The following is an 18864-nucleotide window of genomic DNA, read 5'->3' on the forward strand; positions in this document are numbered from 1 at the left end:
TGCGTAGGTAGTGTAGAACTTGTCCTTTTCTGCTGGTTCCGCCTGGAGGGTTGGAGCATAGACACTGATGAGGGTGATGCAACGCTTGTTTTGAAGGGGGTGTCGCATGGACATGATTCGGTCCGAGTGGCCTGTCGGAAGGTTTTCAAGTTTGGAGGCAATGAAGTTCTTGACCATGAAGCCTACACCAGATAGGCGTCGTTCATCCGAAGGCTTGCCAGACCAGTAGAGTGTGTAGCCCGCGCCGCGTTCTTGGAGGCTGCCTACATCTGCCAGGCGGACTTCACTGTGAGCGGCTATGTCGATGTCAATGTTACAATATAAGCAGATGTGATTTCCCCACATAGACTTTTTTTACCCATAGTATAGGTGTGAGCTCTAATGGTGTGGGATTTTATATTTTGTAGGAAGGGGGAGGGGTTTTTCTTTGTTTTTTTGTATGAATAAGTTTAATATATGGTGAAATTGAAGATTTTACTATATATTTATAAAAAATGAAAAATAAAATATTTTTAAAAATCTACTTTCCACAGAGAATATTCTTCCTTCTTTACCAAGCCCAGGTTGTGGGCTGTGTTGTGCAATATTTGAAAAACTTGATCTAAATCCCAATAAGCTGTGGAGTTTTAACTGTGTTCAATGGTTGTCATGGCTTTGAAGGTGTGACTGCTTCAGAATCAGAACTTATTGTCATAAACAAGTCCTGAAATTCGGTGTTTTGTGGCAGCATCACAGTGTAAACATCCATATTATAACTATCTTACAATGTTACTATATTAAAAAAAATGTGCATGAAAAGTAAGGCAGTGTCTTTGGCTCATTGACTGTTCAGGAATCTGTTGGCTGCGGGGAAGAAGCTGTCCTTGTGCCGCTGAGTGTTTGTCTTTAGACTCCTGTACATTTTTCCCGATGGTAGCAGAGTGAAGAGGGTAAGGCCTGGGTGGTGGGGTGTTTGAGGATACAGGCTGATTTTTCAAGATACTGCCTTTATAGATAACCTTGATGAAGTGAAGTCTGGTGCCTGATATGTCGCAGGCCAAGTCAACAACCCTCTGGAGTTGATTCTTGTCTTGAGAGTTGGCATCTTCATACCAGGCAGTGATGCAACCAGCCAAAATGCCTCCACGGTACACATGTAGAAGTTTACGAGAGTCTTTGGTGACACCGAATCTCCTTAGACACCTCACAAAATATAGCTGCTGGCAATCTTTCTTTGTGACTGCATCAACATGGAGGCTCCAGGACAGATCCTCAGAGATGTTGACATCCAAGAATTTGAAGTTCTTGACCCTCTCCACCACTGAGCCCTCAATTAGGACTGGGTCGTGTTCTCGTTACTTCCTCCTGAAGTCTACAATCATCTCCTTGGTTTTGCTGATATTAAGTGCAAGGTTGTTGTCGTCACACCAATCAATGAACTGATCTATCTCCCTCCTGTACACTTCCTCATTGCCGTTTGTGATTCTGCCAACAACTGTGGTGTCATCGGCAAACTTGTAAATGGCATTGGAATTGTGCCTGGCCACACAGTCGTGGGTACATAATGAGTAGAGCAGTGGGCTAAGCACGAATCCTTGGGGTGCGCCTGTGTTGATGATTATTTTTGTTTCCAGTTCGTTCTGACTGTGGTCTTCCAATGAGAATCTCAAGGATCCAGTTGTAGAGGGGGGTACAGAGGCCTAGATTTTGTAGCTTCTTGACCAGCACTGAGGGAATAATAGTATTGAACGCCGAGCTGTAGTTGATGAAGAGTAGCCGTATGTATGAATTGCTGTTCTCAAGGTGATCCAGATCTGAGTGGAGAGCCAGTGACTTTGCATCTGCTGTGGAGCAATTGTGATGAAAAGCGAATTATAGTGGGTCCAGATCTTTACTTAGGTACATGTTAATTCTGGCCATGGCCAGTCTCTCAAAACATTTCAACACAGTAGAGTTAGTGGTACTGTGATGAAAGGCTACCATTTACTGTTTCCTGCACTGGATGTGCCTCAGGATTGAAATACAGAGTTGATTGTATTTGAAGGATTAGTAATCTGGTGCTGAGTAAACAATTTATTTTTCTTAGGTATATGCCAATAAGGAAGTGATCCTAAGTGGTGGTTCTATTAACTCACCCCAGCTTCTTCTGTTATCTGGGGTTGGCAATGCAGATGACCTTAAAGCTCTGGGAATTCCTGTTGTTTGTCATCGACCAGGTAACAATTGAACTATTCAAAGAAAACAAAAGGATTGAATTGGTTAATTTAAAATCACTCACGCTCTGGTTATTATATAATTTCTCATTTTAATGTAACTTCATTACTCCTAGGTGTGGGCCAAAATCTTCAAGATCATTTGGAACTCTATGTGCAACAAGAATGCAAAGAACCTATCACACTGTATAAATCCCAGAAACCCATCAAGATGATCCAGATAGGCCTGGAATGGTTATTGAAATTCACAGGTAAAATTTCTCTGCCTTCCAATTCTTCTGCCTTGTTTCTTTAATTTATGGAATGGTGGTAATGTTGCCAGAATCTGCATTTATTGTGCATTTCTAATCAGAATAATGATAATAACAAGTTTATTATCATAGAGATTGTACATATGCACCAAAATTCTTACTTGCTGCAGCCAGACAGGTCCTTGTTTTTAAAAAATGTAAACTTAATTGAATTAAAAGAGATCATAAAAACACGAGGGATACAGTAGAAATCCGAAAATCTAGAATGCTCGGGGATTGGGTCCGTCCAGATTTTCGGGCAGTACTTTTAAAATTAAAATTTAAGGTGGAATAAAGAGATGAGCAGGTAAAGTTTGATAGCTTATTCATTAGCAAATGCACCATGCTTCATTTATCAAAATGAACTTTAACGAAAAAAATAAAGTGGTCTCTATTTATCACTGTGCATCTGTGGCACTTATACATGCATGCATGCGGACAAAAGCCTGTTAAGTTTTAAAAGTTTGAGAGTTTTTGAAAAGTCTGGAATCATGGGTTGTCCGGATATCTGGTATCAGATTTGTGGACTTCTACCGTAGATAATATTCGCAGTCATCCTCGTGCAAAGTAAATTGTAATAGTGTAGACAGTCCTTTTGTGCTGTTCGAGCTGCTGGAAGGAAACGCTTCTTGAAGCTAGAGGTGTGGGTTTTCAGGCTTCTGTACCTTCTGCCCTAAGGTAGCAATGAGAAAAGATTGTGATGGAGATCCTTAACGATGTTGGCTGCCTTCTTGAGGCAGTGCCCCACATAGCTATCTGCAATGGATGGGAGGTGATGGACCAGGTTATGTTTTCTACCTTCTACAGCCTTCTCCATTCCAGACCAGTTGAGTTACTAAACCAGGCTGTGTTGTAGTCAGTTGGTAAACTTCCCAGAGTGCACCTGAATAAGTTTAATAGAGCATCTGTCAACATTTGTGACCATCTTTTAATGTGGTAGACCCTTAGAGTTGCTTCCTTTCCAGTTGTATTGATGAATCTAGCTCTGATTTTTCTTTTTCATTATCACCTTGATGCAGGTGGAGCCTGTTCAGCCCCTCCAGTCACTTCAATTCCATCAAATCACCATGGAACTATACGTTTTGGTATTAGCCTTGGTTCTCTAATCCATATCATACTTGTTTAAAAAAAAAAGGAAAAACTAAAATCCTACCGCAGAATAACTTTATACCTTCCATGGTTGTTTTCTTGCTTCTCCAATTCTGATGAAGGGTCTTTGGCTTGAAGCAGACACTCCATTCCTCTCAGCACACGTCGGCTGACTTGCTGAACACATCTAGCAATTTCTACTTTCATTTTGAACTTCCCGAGTCCTATGATTTATTCTTTAAAAACTATCAATCTCACAAGTTTAAAGGTGGTTAGCACAATGCTGTTACAGTGTCAGCGATCGGGACTATGGTTTGAATCTGGTGCTGTCTGTAGGAGTTTGTATGTTCTCCCCTTGTCTGCGTGGGTTTCCCCCATGTGCTTGGTTTTCTCTCACCTTTCATCGGGTTTTACCTTTTATTTTCACTCATCAGAGCTTAGTCTCAATCCCTTTAAATTCACCCGAGGTTCACAGAACAATCTACGACCCTGCCATAAAACGTGTAAAAAGAATAAAATGTAAGTGAATTGCTATAATACGAGTGAAATCCAATGGATCTAAAAATCTGGCACCACCTAAATTCTGAGGGTGCCAGATTCTCAGTGTTATTATACAAAAATATACAGGGGTTTTAGGTTAATTGGATGTAATTGGGCGGCACGGACTTGTGGGCTGAAAGGGCCTGTGACTATGCTGTATGTCTAAATTTAAAAAAAATTAAATTTAAAAATATAAATATAAATTTTTGAAGCATTGCCTCTGAGTCCCAATTTCTTTTACCTTCTAATCCTATTTGTACAGGAGATAGCACTAAAGGTGGAAATTCTTGTCCAGGATGATGTGCGGTAAGTGTGGAATAGCAAAGCGATACCCAGTCTTCCTACTCCAGGTGATGGTGATAAGGTGGAGCGTTTAAAGGTATAGCTAAGCAAAGTGAATAACAAGGAATAAAGTACTGTCAAAGTACCCAGCAGGTCAGGTGTATAGAAAAGGAATTAATGATTCAAATCAGCTGGCTTCTGTCACTACAGGTGTTGTTTCACTTGTTGAGCATTAGAGACTTTTTTATTTTAATTTAATGATTTTAGTATCTGCATTTTTAAAAATTGAAATGGTAAGTTGAATGCAGTCAAAGGGCCCAGACTGTAGGCCATCTGTATAGCTGGGACCGAGATAGAGGTTAGGAGTTAGTCTGGACAGATGGAAAATACAAATTGAAACCCATCAAATTATCATTTTCATCAGGTTTGACCTTTAAACTTATCAGAGCTTAGTCTCAATCCCTTAAAATTCACCTGAAGTTCACAGAACAATCTAGAGAACATGTAAAATGAAAGCAAGATGATATAATAAGAGTGAAATCCAACAGTCCTGAAAATCTGTTAGTCTGGCACCACCTAAATTCTGAGGGTGCCAGATTCTCAGAGTGTTATTGTTGCTTGAAGCCATAAGTTTCTTTTTCTGATGAATAAAGTAACCTAATGTAAAATGTGTGCATTTCTTCAGGTGAGGGTACAACTGCTCACTTGGAGACAGGAGGGTTTGTCAGAAGTCGTCCTGGAGTGAGCCATCCTGATATTCAGTTCCATTTTCTGCCATCGCAGGTGATTGATCATGGGAGAGTCAAACCAAATGCAGAGGCTTATCAGGTGAGGCCCTCGTGTGCTGGCATACAAGGCTTTCTTTTAATTGTTTAAATGTTGTCAACTGAAATATGTCCAAAAACCGAAAGAAGAGCCTTGATCGCAAAAAAATAAGAAAAGCGAGATAATTATTTTCTATAGATCATAATGGATTTGGCAGTGACTTCTCTCAACTGAAGTGGTTTTGAAATTTTAGCAAATGGAATAAGACACATTTTGAATAAAATGCAAATTTGAATATGCATGGTCAACTGTGACAATAATTTTTTAGAGAATTTTAAAACTTTTATCTACAAGTTTTAGTATATCACTAATTGATTAATTAAATCTTAACAAGCAATAAAGGTCATTTTTTTTATTGTTTAGATGATTGAATTTTTTTTGGTGCCAAGGAAAATTATTCACGTTTTTTAATGGTATTTTCTTTGAAAGGAGTACTTTGAGATGATTTGTTCCAATGATTTGGTTGTTTTCAAAGTACAATGTGTGGAGACTTTTCTCCTATTGTCTTTAGTTTCTACGATGTAGGTATGGATATCAGGTGTCGTGTGCTAGAAATTAATTATTGCAGTTATTTGGAGCTCTGTTATACTTTGTTAACAGTTCTGAATTTCCTTTTTTAGCAACAAACAATGTGCTGGAGAAACTCACTGGGTCGAGTAGCATCTGTTGGGGGGGGGGGTGGGTGTGGTGGGGAAGGGGTAGTGGATAAGAATATTCCTGATAATTGCTGTATGAGGAATGAGTGTGGAGAGCGAGCAGAACATAAAGTGGTGAGGGAAGGGGTGGGTTGGGGCCGGTTGGTAACACTGGACAAGACATTTTTTTTCAAAAGGTTTGCTGACTGAAAAAAAAAGATTATGATAGACAACTTCAAGCCGAACACAAAGATAATTTCAGATTTGCTGTATCACACAGGAAGTTGGAGAAACATTAAATTAATTTTTATTGTTAGCATGTTTAATCGCATAATGATGCTGACATTGCGTTAGTTCAACTGACCTATAAATATTTTGCCACTGATTTTGTTTGTACTCAGCATCTGATGCCTCTCATGTCAATGTCCGATAATAGTCAGCCAGCATTGGTAGATTCTAGTTGCCATTGGTCCCAATGTACTGGTGAAACCTTTCTGCATATTCATCACTGACTGCACCAAGATCAGCATGCAATGAAGAAAATGAATTACCAGCAACATGTTGACCTTCATGGTTTTGTCTGCTTGAAGCATGTTGTCAATCAGCTGGATGTAGTTTGGTGCTCTGTAGTTGCCAAGAAGAATCTCAACAACATTTGTAAGCATGCCCAGGCCTAAGACGCTGATTGCATGCCCAGACATGCTTGGACTGACTAAAACAGCTTTCTTTGTGAACAATATACTAGCACACAAAATATGTCAGGAAATCACACGAAAAAGGCTATATTTGGGGAAAAAAAACGATACGTGATAGGAAAATTTTAAGGAGATAATGGCGATCAGCAGGCGAAAATCCATAGAATGCACCCAAAAATATTCAGGAAGCAAAATCTTCGTTGTCCAGTGTGGTTGATGAGCTGAGGGACAGGTGAACGATGGCAAGCAGATGGGAGCAATAGGGATATAGATGTCTGATAAGTACGGAAGGTGATGATGAGAAATGGTAGGTGAGAGTTGAAGGGTAGATGGAACCAGATGTGGCAGGAGATCTAGTGGATGAAGTGTGGGTAGTTAGCTGGATGGAACATGGAGAGGGACAGAAAGAATGATGGGAGTGCAGGAGGGAATGGGAGAAAGGGAACAAAAATGGAGGACCAAAGGTGAATCGGAGGAAGATAGAAAAAACATAGGAGGTAAGTTCTATCTGAAATTGGAAAATTCATTGTTCATAGATGGTGTTCCTCTAGTTTGCATTGAAGCTCACCCTAGCAGTGAGAAGACCGATGTGCCAATGAAAAGGGGAGATGAGATGAAAAGCAAATAGGTGCTCAGGGAGGGAAATTCTGCCTGGCAGATGAGAGTGTTGGAAGAGAGGAAATGGTGGGGTCTTTGTTCCAGCAAGAAGTGGTTGGGTTCGTAATTTCCTAATGGGAAATGGCGGTGTTTAAATACTGGACATCCATAGAGAAAATAAGGTGCTAAGGGTCACGGAATTGGCTGTTGTGAAAATGGGAAAGGGCATCTGAGTGTCCCTGATGTAGGTGGGAAGGTAGTGTACAGGGAAGACAGAAGGCATGAGGAGATCGTTTCAAGAATAGAACAAAACAACGAAGCTGCTAGGACAGTCAATCTGATAATTCTGTATCTTTGATAATGACAAGTGTGGGATTGAGGCACTACCAGGTTGGAGAAGATACGAGCAACAATGATGAGCATTGGGATTGTAGTCCATTGGTAGGCATAAGGGACTATCCAAGAGATGTCATTCAGCCTCTAAAAGGAAGAGATCCGTGTGCCAGATTACAACAGCACCAGGCTCGGTCTGTGGGTCTGATGACTAGGTTGTGGAGTGAATGCAGAGCTATGCGGTTAGATTAGGCAAGGTTGGACTGAGTGTGGGAAGTGGAGAAGTTGAGGCAGTTGATGTTGGGAAGGCAATTGGAAAAAGTGTAAGGAGAGGGTATGAAAGGAAGAGTATCAAAGATGTAAGAAGGGGTCATCAATAGAATAGGCTTAGAGGGGATGGAAGCTCAACATCATGACAGGCCCAAAATTAATTGAGGTGTGTGCGCAAAGGTACAAAGGTAGGGCATGGAGGGAAAAGTGTGGAGAGAAGTAGGGAGAGGTGCATACCCGGCAACAATCTTTTGAGGACCTCAGCATGTCGAGCAGCATCTGTTGTGGGGTGAGGAGGAATTGTCGATGTTTCGGGTTGGGTCCCTGCATCAGGACTGAAAATGGAGAGAGATGATGGCCAAGATGAAGAGAAAAGTGGAAGGGATGTCATGGGCCAGTCAGTGATTGGAGGACTAAGGAGGTAAATTTCATTCTGATGTTTTTAACATGTCAAAAGCAGTTTCAGATTTCTTTCATTTTTGATTGTGAAATCATTGGGAAAATTTTAAAATTTTAAAATAACAAATATTTTATATTTTGGTCAGTTAAAGCTGTATTCATTAAAACCTAACCTTATTTTCATTGGTTTCAAATATTTTTTTATTCTTGATTGGAGTGTAGAAGGTTGAGAGGGCATTTAATAGAGGTATTTAAAATTATGAAGGGAATAGATAGAGTAGATGTGAATAGGTTCTTTCCCCTGAGGGTAGGGGAGATTGGAACAAGGGGTCATAAGTTGAGGCTTAGGGAGCAAAACTTTAGGAGTAATATAAGAGGATGCTTCTTCACTCAGTGAGCGGTGGCTGAGTGGAATGATCTTCCAGAAGAGCTAGTTGCGGCAGTATCAATTCTGTCATTTAAGAGGAGGTTGGATGAGTTCATGGATGTGAGGGGGTTTGAGGGCTATGAGCCAGGGAGTGGGTAGGTAGAATAGTGGATTTATGTGTAAATCGTTGTGGACTTGAAGGGCCGATATGGGCTGTTTCTGTACTGTAAAATGTTATATGGTTATATAGTTATTTGAATGGGTTCAATTATATGAAATGCAAAGCAGGTATTTTGAAGAACACAGTTCAGTAATTGTGCATTCAAAAAATGTATGGTGAATTAAATTTCAGTACATATTTGTTCTAAGAAATTCTTCTGCTTGCATGTTTTTGCCAGCAATAAGCAGCAGAACTGTCCCAACACCAGAAAGAAACAGTGATGACGATTTGATGGCGCTTTTGTGTTGATCTGAAAATCAGACCAGGCAGTTCCTGTGCTAATCCTTTCAATGTTAATGTGACATCTGTGCTAAGGGCATGGTACAGTGGTTGAACCCCATTCCAAAAATGGTTAATCACCACTGTTACGAGCCCAGAGGACCCCAAAACCCAGCAGCAATAGATATTCACCAAGACAAATGGTTACTTAAACATGAAAACAGAATCACACTTTAACTTATCATTATTAACTAACTTACCTAACTTAACCCCCTTCTAATTCTAAGTGCATGTTTATGTAATGTGTGTGTAAGTTCAGAAAAGTTCTTGGGTTCACAGTCCAATCTCACTTCTCCTTCCTCCAAGTTCACAGGTTGCAGGCAATTCTTATTCTGTGCACATAATTTAACATTTATAAAGTTCACCAGGCTTTGGTGTTTGAAAGGTAAATGGTTACCGACCGCTCAGGAAGGTTCTTGTTGGTTTTCAGAGAGAGATTTGTTGTTCCAGGACACCCATAATTAATTCCATGTAACCAGTGCCTTGCCAAAGAAACTTGCCCCATCAGGGTTTTCTAGATGAGAACCTCTTTCTTTCAGGTCACCACAGATTTCTTTTTTGTTTCTCTCATTTCAAGTGAAATATTAGGCAGCCAGTCTTCTCCTCTTTCATGAATACAAGGGCTTTGAACAGGCTGAACTAAGCACTCAGGAACCATCTTCCAAATGGGGTTTTTCCACAAGCTTACCAACTGATCCTGATCCAGTCACAGCTACTGCTGCTGTCTGTAAAACTACAGAACTGATCTCTCTCTCTCTCTCTCACACTGAGAGAAAGCCTGTTTGACTCCCTCTGCTTGCAAAACCACATGACCCTCTTAGAACAGCAAGTTCCATTCAAGACACCCTATGGCTCCAACGAGTCCTTTCATCAGTTGCCTTTTTGTAAATAACAATCCATTGGTGAAGTCTCTTGGGCACTCTCCAAAGCTTTTGCAAAGGCTCTTGGCTCTGGCCTGTCGAGTAGCTGAGCTCCTGTATTTTAAATAAGATCTGTTTTAAAGTGTTTGTATGAGACATGCACTAAAAAGCCTACCCCAATTCATCTCCCCAAACCATATCTATATACAATACAAACACAGCATAACCTTTGACACCACACTTAAGAAAGGGCTTGCTCCATCTCTTGTGATTGGTTTGGTGAAAGGGATTGCACCATTTGTCTAGAATGAGGTGTAGGGATTGCTTCCTGTGACTGGGAGCAGGTCGTTCCCTGTGAAGTCTCTTTTTTGGAGGATGCAAGGACGTTGTCCTTGGAGCTTCTGTCATTGACTTCACCTTGCCAGTCAATGAGGCCTGCAGGTAATTAAATGATTTTTTCATCCTTGGAAACCCCCTCCCACACCCTGTCTCACCAACCCCACCTGCAAGAGCACAAGAAACTGTAGAGAGTTGTGAATGTAGCCCAGGCCATGCACACAAACCATCCATATACCCTGCACTTTTAAAAGAAATTGCACTAATTATTCATTAACCTGCCTATGGGAGATGCAGCACCTCTGCAGTGGATTGAGGAGCTCCCCAAACATATGAATGCAAGGGTTTACGTTCACCAATGCTATAAGACGTTAACCAAATGCAAAGCAGTCACCCTCCTCTCGGGTCTTTGGCTCCCCTAGTTCTTGTACGTCACATGATTTCAGGGAAATCGGGGCGTGAAAACGATCAGCTAGGTGGTTGCCGCTATAAAGCTGGGGGGGCGGGGGGTGCGCGCATTGCAAGGATTTATTGTTATATTGATCAGCATCAAGCTGAACTAGATAGACCCCTACATGTCATCTCTTATTCAATCCCCCTCTTCCCCATACAACTCCTTTCCTCGCCACCATGCTGTCCTGATTGAGTACGTGGCCACTGTCACCCTAATCCTACCCAGCAATGGTTCTGACATTATGTGATGTAAGTGTTCTTAGGGGATGTTCCTATTGCCATATCCTTCTGACTGTTAGATTGGACCATAGTTTCTTAGCACCAATTTCTACCAGCAGAGAAATATCTACACAGGTAACCCCTGCAGTGTTACGGCGTTCGTGTAATGGAATTTCACCCTTGTCGAATTCACATATGTGGGTGAGGTGCCAGAAAACTAGAGGGCAGAAAATGTTGTGCCTTTATTTCAGAAAGACTGCAAAGAAAATTAAAGGGAACCATAGACTGATGAACTTAATATTAGTGTGTGCAAGATATTGGAGGGGATGCTGGAAGACAGAATATACCTTCATTTAGAAAGGCAAGGCTTCCCTTTTGCTTCTTTCTCTTGTTAGGGGCTCAGGGCAATGCTCATGGCAACTCTTTGTTTGCCTTATGTAGATAAAGGTTGAAGTACATCATGTACATTACATTGTTATGTACGTGACAATGAGAGGAACCTTGATTAGGGATTATCAACATGGCTTTGTGCATGGATGGTTGTGTCTCACAAATTAGAACATTGATGAGGGTTGGGTGGAAGATGTTGTCTACATAGGCTTTAGCAAAGACTTTGCCAAAGTAAGGTAGACTGGGAGATTAGGTTGCCTGGGATCCAGGGTGAGCTGGTCAATTGGATTCATAATGGGCTTGATGGCAGGAGTCAAAGGGTAGTAGAGGAGGCTTGTAATTCAGATTGGAGGCTGTGAGCAATGGAATACTGCAGGAATTTGTGATGGATTTACTGCTGTTTGTCATCCAGATCATTAACATTGATGACAATGTAGTTAGCAAGGTAGTAAATGTATAGTTAACACCAAAATTAGTGGTCTAGCAGAGAGTAAAGAAGGTTATCTGAGATTATAAGCAAATCCAGGTGAACTGGGAAAGTGGGTTAAAAAATAGAAGATGAAATTTAACACAGACAAGTATGAGGTGTTGCATTTTGGTTGGTTAAACCAGGGCAAGACTTGGACAGTAAATGATGGGGCCCTGAATAGTGTTATTGATAATGAGCTTGTTGTCATAACCATTGTACGATATACATATGCACCAAAAATTTTTCTTGCTAAATAAAGTGAACAGGTACTTTTTAAAAAAACACACAGAAACACTATATTATACTTAAATGAATAAAGTAGAGACAATAACTACCAAAAAGGATAATAAATATTCACTTTTATTGTAGTGCAAGAAAAAGTGACTTTGCAAAAGCGCAGACAATCCTTTAGTGGTTTCAGAACAAGGAGCCTGAGAGTTGTTGGAAAGAAACCGAGAAGGTGCTGATCCTGCTTCTTTATCTTCAGCCCAAAGGAAGCAGTGAGAAGAGGTTGTGACCAGGGTGAAGGGGGTCCTTTATGATGTTGCCTGTCTTCTTTTTTAAAAATTTTTAACATTTTTCACACTCTTCTTGAGGCAGTGCCTCACAGTGATGTCTGGAGTGGATGGGAGGTCAGAGCTTGTGATAGACTTGGGCATGTTAAACCAGCAATTGCAGAAGACAATTCAAAAGGGTTTGAACTATATTTATTAATGACTATTAACAATATAATGTCTTACACAATTAACCCCACTATAAGTATCTTTAGGAAATGTTCAGATATTTTATTATAAACAGTGTACATGTGAAAAATCCAGAGCATTAAAGTCTGTGCCCAATATTCAAAAAAGAAAAATTCCCAAAAACCCTTGATCAGTCAAGTAAGTCAGTCCAAAGAACACAGTCCACAGAATTCAGTCTCACTAAAGTTCAATATCCAAGTTCAGTTCTTTAACTAATAACAAAGGACATTGTATTGAATGTTGGAGATTGATGTGACATTGCAGTAAACTTGCGAATCCTCACTTATGAGCCATGTGTATTTCACACAGCTCTCCAGCTGCCCTCTGCTGCTCCAACTTCTCTCTGCTTCACAGCTGGATTCTTCCTTGGTTCTTGAAAGTTCCAAGCAAATGGCGAGTCGACACTCAGCTGTACCACAGGTTGCTCAGAAATCCATCCTTTTTAATGACAGTCCACAGTCCAAAAGGTCAGTCCATGGCCCATAACATTACTTTCTGCGGCCCTCTGCATTCGTGAGCATGCAAATTTCCAAACCAGGCTGTGGTGCAACCAGTTAGTCTACAGTCCCCCTGTGGAAGTCTGATAAGAGTATTTGCCAAATCTACATATCTCATCTGCTCCAATTCATCAAATCTAGCTAAACATTTCCTATTAACAAACCTCTCTAAATATCACTATTTTCCCCACCTTGACCACTTCCTCTGACAACTCATTTCACAAACCTGCCACCCACTTTGTGCAGGGACAAAGCTTCCCCTCATATTTCAATCCTTAGAACACAAGCCCTCTGGTCTTAGTAGCATCCTCATAATTTTTTTTACACCCTTTCCAGCTTAACGACAATTTTTTCTATGTCTCGGTGACCGGATTTGAACACAATAGCTCATAGGAAAGGAAAGCAAAGAACTATGGAGCATCTGTCAGTTATCAAGATATCTTTTAAAATATGGCATTATCTGCCTTATTTGATCAAAAGCTGCAGGCTCGTGGTAATTCTGATAATAATCAGAATTGTTGGTACTTTCAAATATTATCTCTGTACTGCTGGGAGGAAGTAGATAAAATAACAAAATTTGTTAGTAGACAGAATTTCAAATCTGCAAACTCACTTTTCATCTCGATGCTTTTCTGCAGATTTATTGTCATGAGGGGCTCTTCGGAAAATTTCTCTCTCTGAGTCTTTCTCTGCAAGCTCAAATGTTGCCCGTCATCTCATGAGGACTTTTGACTTCAGCAGTTATCGGCAGAAACATAACTGGGTTCCAGTCAATCTCAAAACTTGCAGTACACTGCTGCTGCTATCAAAACCTAATCAGTGCTTAATTTTCTGTCCTTTTTTCCCCCTTTATTTGAACAGCATTAGTTTTTGTTTGATGTATGGCAAGCTATTAAAAAAAACCAGAAGAACTTCTTTTGTGGGTAACAGTCCTACACTTTAGATCAGGGGTAGCCAACCTTTAAATTTTATATTTTTAATTTAGACATACAGTACAGTAACAGGCCATTTTGGCCTCTGTGTTCGTGGCACCCAATTAACCTACTCTCCTGGTACGTACACGTGGCCTGAAATGGCCTGTTACCGTGCTGTATGTCTAAATTAAAGATAACAATTAAAAGGTGGGTTACCCCTGCTCTAGATTGTGGATTAAAGTGGATCAAGTCATATTCCTGCAGGAAAGATGTTTAGGATATTGGAAGGACTGACAGAAATGATAGAGGTCAAGTAATCATGACTTTAGCCTCCTGTTGTGGTTGGCAGTGTCAGTCCTCAATCATTCATTCCCTTTTCAACTACAAAAGTGAATCAACATTTTAAATATTGTCTGTTAATGCCTCCCAAATCCAGAAAGATAAAGAAACTTGACATTAGAGATTGCCAATAGAATCTTTTTGGGATCTCAAGTAGTGGTCGGAAGGAGAATACCAGCCCTCTCCAGAAAAGAAGGAAAAAAGTAAAGTACAAGCCTCAGACATACAAATCACAACAAATAAAAAAAATAAATGTGTGGAGAAAATGGCACCTAAGAAAAGCCAAAAACAACGGAAAGAAAAGAAGAAAGACAGACACCAGAAAAGAAAGGTGAAGGCCTTACCTGCACGAAAAAGCAGGGACCCGCCATGGAAAGAGGAGCCCACTCCCCGAGGTTAGTGGCGACCCACTAACCGCAGGACTGCAAAAATGGCTCGCGGAGCCAAACGGGTGCGCATATATCAAGGCTGATGAGGCTATCTGAATGATTTTTAATTATAGATAAAAAAGTAACAATTTATGATGGTGGAATGTTTGAAGTGCAATGCATGTGAGAACATATTTATTAGGTTGTTTCTAGCTCAGAGCAGGATCTAAGGGCTGTGGTGGGTGAGGTTGGGTGGAGAGCACAGTCCGTTTGGAAGCAGAGAAGACCATATCATTTGCTAATATTTTAGAGGGAGCTGAGATTTCAGTAACTTAAAAGGACAGATAAAAATGAATCGACAAGTGGCAGAGTAATGCAACAGAACAGGTGAAAGAGCAACAGGCAGCTTTCAAAGAGGAGACAACTAGCTGGACATATTCAAATATGCGCACGACAAGGAGAACACCGACGGGAGAGGGGACCAGCTGTGGAGTGAAACTCCACAGAATGAAGAGCTGAGAGAGGCCCGAAGCATGGATCCCTGCTGGAACATAAAGAAAGCAACGGGAACGGGAGGGGTGAGAAAGAAAAATGGAAACTAGAGACACAAGAGATAACCAGCCCAGAAGAAGAGGACCAACATCAAAACACCATGGAAAATAAAATACCCAACAAACTGAGACAAGCAGCTCAACAAGAAAGTCAGAAGAGACACAGATGCAAGGAAGAGAAATAGAAGACACAAACCCAAGAGCAGAGACAGAGGGAGAACACCAAGCCCTGCACAGAGGAATAGGAGGTAAAATGAATAGACAGTACGTAGATAAACAAATATTTCAAGAACAAATGAAAGCATTAAAAGAATGGCTGACACTAGAATTTAGTGAAATGAAAAGTACAGAAGAAAAAGTGAGTAGAACAGAGCTGGTCATAACAGATATAGAGAAAGGATTAGGAAATGTGGAGGAACGTGTAATGGCGGTAGAAATGGAAGTGAACGACTTAAAAAGAAAATTGGAAGAAAGTGACAAAAAAGTTAAAGAAACACAGGAGTTGTTGGCTCAGAAGATGGATATAATGGAAAACTATAGTAGGCGAAACAATATAAAGATAGTGGGCCTTAAGGAAGATGAAGAAGGCAAAGATATGAAAAAATTTATAAAAGAATGGATCCCAAATGTCCTGGGAATGCCAGAAATGCAGAAAGGAATGGAAATAGAAAGGGCACACAGAACATTAGCCCCAAAAGCACCATCAGAACAAAAACCAAGATCCATTTTAGTAAAATTTTTGAGATACACAACAAGAGAAGGCAATGAATAAAATGAGAGAAGAAAAAAACCCACTTGGATACAAAGGTCAATTTTTTTTTTCTACCCAGACATAAGTTTTGAGCTCCTGAAGAAGAGGAAGGAGTTTAATGCAGCAAAATCGAATTTTGCTATGGAAGAAAGGTTATAAATGTATATTGAGATATACAGCGATGCTTAGAATAGTTATCCCGGGTCAGCAAAACAGACTATTCTTGGATCCGGAGAAAGCACGAGAATTTGCAGAACGCCTGCAAGACAGAAAGAGAGATGAAGAGATGTAACAAAAACAAAGTAAAAATAATGTATAAGTAAGAATTAAGGAGGGAAGAAAAGGGAAGTAAGGGAGAAGGGGGGAAGAGGAGGGGTTAAAAAATTAATAATAAATAAATAAGAAAAAGAGGGGGAGCTTTGTTGTAATGTGAAGATAAAAGTCTTTTCTGGAGGGGGTTGGGTGGGAGAGAATAACAGTCACTGCGAAATCAGTTGACACTTGTGAACGAGTTCGCAGTCCGAATGGAGAGGAGAGTTGTGGTTGCCCGGCAAGGGACAAGGGGCAAGGGGCGACTCAAAGAGGGGGAGGGGAAGCACTTGGCGATAAGGGAATTTTAGATGTGGGAATGGTTGAAATATTTTATGTTTTAGAAGTGTTGTCATACAGTGTGTTCAAAAAAAGAACTGTGAAATGGAAATGGGGAAAGGTGGTGGTGAGGAAGCAGAAATGAGGTGTAAACAAAGTATGAGATACCCATGTTGAATTATATGACTATAAATATTAACGGAATACATAAGCAAATCAAAAGGAAGAGGGTATTACATTTACTGAAAAAAAGAAAAAAATAGATATAGCATTTGTGCAGGAAACGCATCTAACTGAAGTGGAACACAAGAAGTTAAGGAGAGACTGGGTAGGACACGTAACGGCAGCATCATATAAATCAAAAGCCAGAGGTGTAGCTATATTAATCAATAAAAATGTACCAATCAAAATAGAGGAGGAAATAACAGATCCAGCAGGGAGGTATATAATGATAAAGTGTCAGATATATTCAGAACTCTGGAATTTGGTCAATATACATGCACCTATTGAAGAGGATCTAAAGTTTATTCAAGATATTTTTTTGAAGATTGTAGATACGCAGGGGAATATATTGATAGGAGGGGACTTTCATCTTAATTTGGATTCAAAGATGGATAAAACTGGACAAAAGACTAGCAGAGAGAACAAAGTAGCCAAATTTATGGTTAAATCAATGTAGGAAATGCAACTTTTGGATATATGGAGGAGACAACACACAAAGGAGAAGGCATAAAACATACTCAAGGATTGACCTATTCCTGTTGTCAGCCCATATATATCCAAGGGAGAGTTAGGAAAATGGAATATAAAGCTAGATTGTTATCTGATCACTCACCCCTGTTATTAGCAATAGAGCTGGAGGACATCCCACCAAGAATGTATAGATGGAGATTAAACTCCATGCTACTTAAAAGACAGGATCTTAGAGAATTTATTGAGCGCCAAATTAAAATGTACTTTGAAATAAATATGGAATCAGTGAAAGATAAATTTATATTATGGGATGCAATGAAAGGCTTCATCAGAGGGCAGATAATAAGTTATGTAACTAAGATGAAGAAGGACTACAATCGGGAAATAGAACAGCTGGAAAGGGAAATAGTAAGTACAGAAAAAGAACTAGCAACAAGGGAAGATACAACAAAAGGAAGAGAATTGATGGACAAAAAAAATAAAATAAGAAACACTACAAACATATAAGGTGGAGAAGAACATAATGAAGATAAAGCAGAAGTATTATGAGCTAGGAGAAAAAAAACACAAAATACTAGCTTGGCAGCTTAAAACAGAACAAGCTAAAAGAACGGTATTGGCATCAAGGAAAATGGACAAACAAATTACATATAACCCAACAGAGATCAATGAAAACTTCAAGGAATTCTATGAGCAATTATACTGAACTGAGAACGAATGGAAAGAAGACAAAATAGATGAGTTTCTACTTAAAATTGAACTACTGAAATTACAAGAGGAGGAGCAAAACAAATTGATAAAACCATTTGAAATAGAGGAAATACAGGATATATTAAAAAATCTACCGAACAATAAAATGCCTGGAGAGGACGGACTCCCAATAGAATTCAAGAAAACATTTAAAGAGTTATTAATTTCTCCTCTCCTGGAAGTAATGAACCAGATTGAAGAAACACAAATCATGCCAGATTCATGTAAAACTGCAATAATTACAGTAATAGCAAAGACTGGGAAAGATCCATTAACACCATCATCGTATAGACCAATATCTCTACTTAACTCAGATTATAAGATAATAGCAAAACTACTAGCAAACAGATTGGCTGACTGTGTACCAAAAATAGTAAAACTAGATCAAACTGGATTTATTAAGAAAAGAAGAACAATGGACAATATCTAAGTTCATTAACTTAATACATGCAGTACAAGGAAATAAGACGCCAACAGTGGCTGATGTTTTAGACGCAGAGAAAGCCTTTGACAGGGTAGAATGGAATTATTTATTCAAAGAATTACAGAGGTTCAACCTACCAGAGAAATATATTAATTGGATTAAAGCATTATATAAGGGTCCAGTGGCGAAGTTGACAGTAAATAGATATATATCGAACCAATTTAAATTAAGCAGATCAACTCGGCAGGGTCTGACCACTCTTTCCCTCACTGTTCGCTTTAGCTATAGAACCCTTGACAGAACTGATAAGAACAGAATTTAAAATAAAAATGATTAAAAATAAAAGAGAATATAAAATTGGTCTATTTGCAGATGACATCATTGTATACTTAATAGAACCAGAATTATCAATAAAAGAATTACAGAAGAAATTGAAGGAATATAGAGAAATATCGAGGTACAAGATCAACGCAAATAAAAGTGAAGCGATGCCGATGAATAATGCG

The 18864-nt window shown here is 39.7% G+C and overlaps 1 protein-coding gene across 13 annotated transcripts in view; it reads left to right on the forward strand.

The window, feature by feature from the left end:
- Positions 1-18864, forward strand: part of chdh (choline dehydrogenase) — a 58588-nt gene that overhangs the window by 32484 nt on the left and 7240 nt on the right. For all 13 annotated transcript variants that reach the window (XM_069939699.1, XM_069939697.1, XM_069939700.1 and 10 more), the window contains 3 exons: positions 2066-2195; positions 2309-2443; positions 5079-5221. In XM_069939699.1, coding sequence (XP_069795800.1) covers positions 2066-2195; positions 2309-2443; positions 5079-5221 — 408 coding nt within the window. The remainder of the gene's footprint in view (positions 1-2065; positions 2196-2308; positions 2444-5078; positions 5222-18864) is intronic.

This window comes from Narcine bancroftii, chromosome 5 (genome assembly GCF_036971445.1).
Source record: "Narcine bancroftii isolate sNarBan1 chromosome 5, sNarBan1.hap1, whole genome shotgun sequence".
NCBI lineage: Eukaryota > Metazoa > Chordata > Chondrichthyes > Torpediniformes > Narcinidae > Narcine > Narcine bancroftii.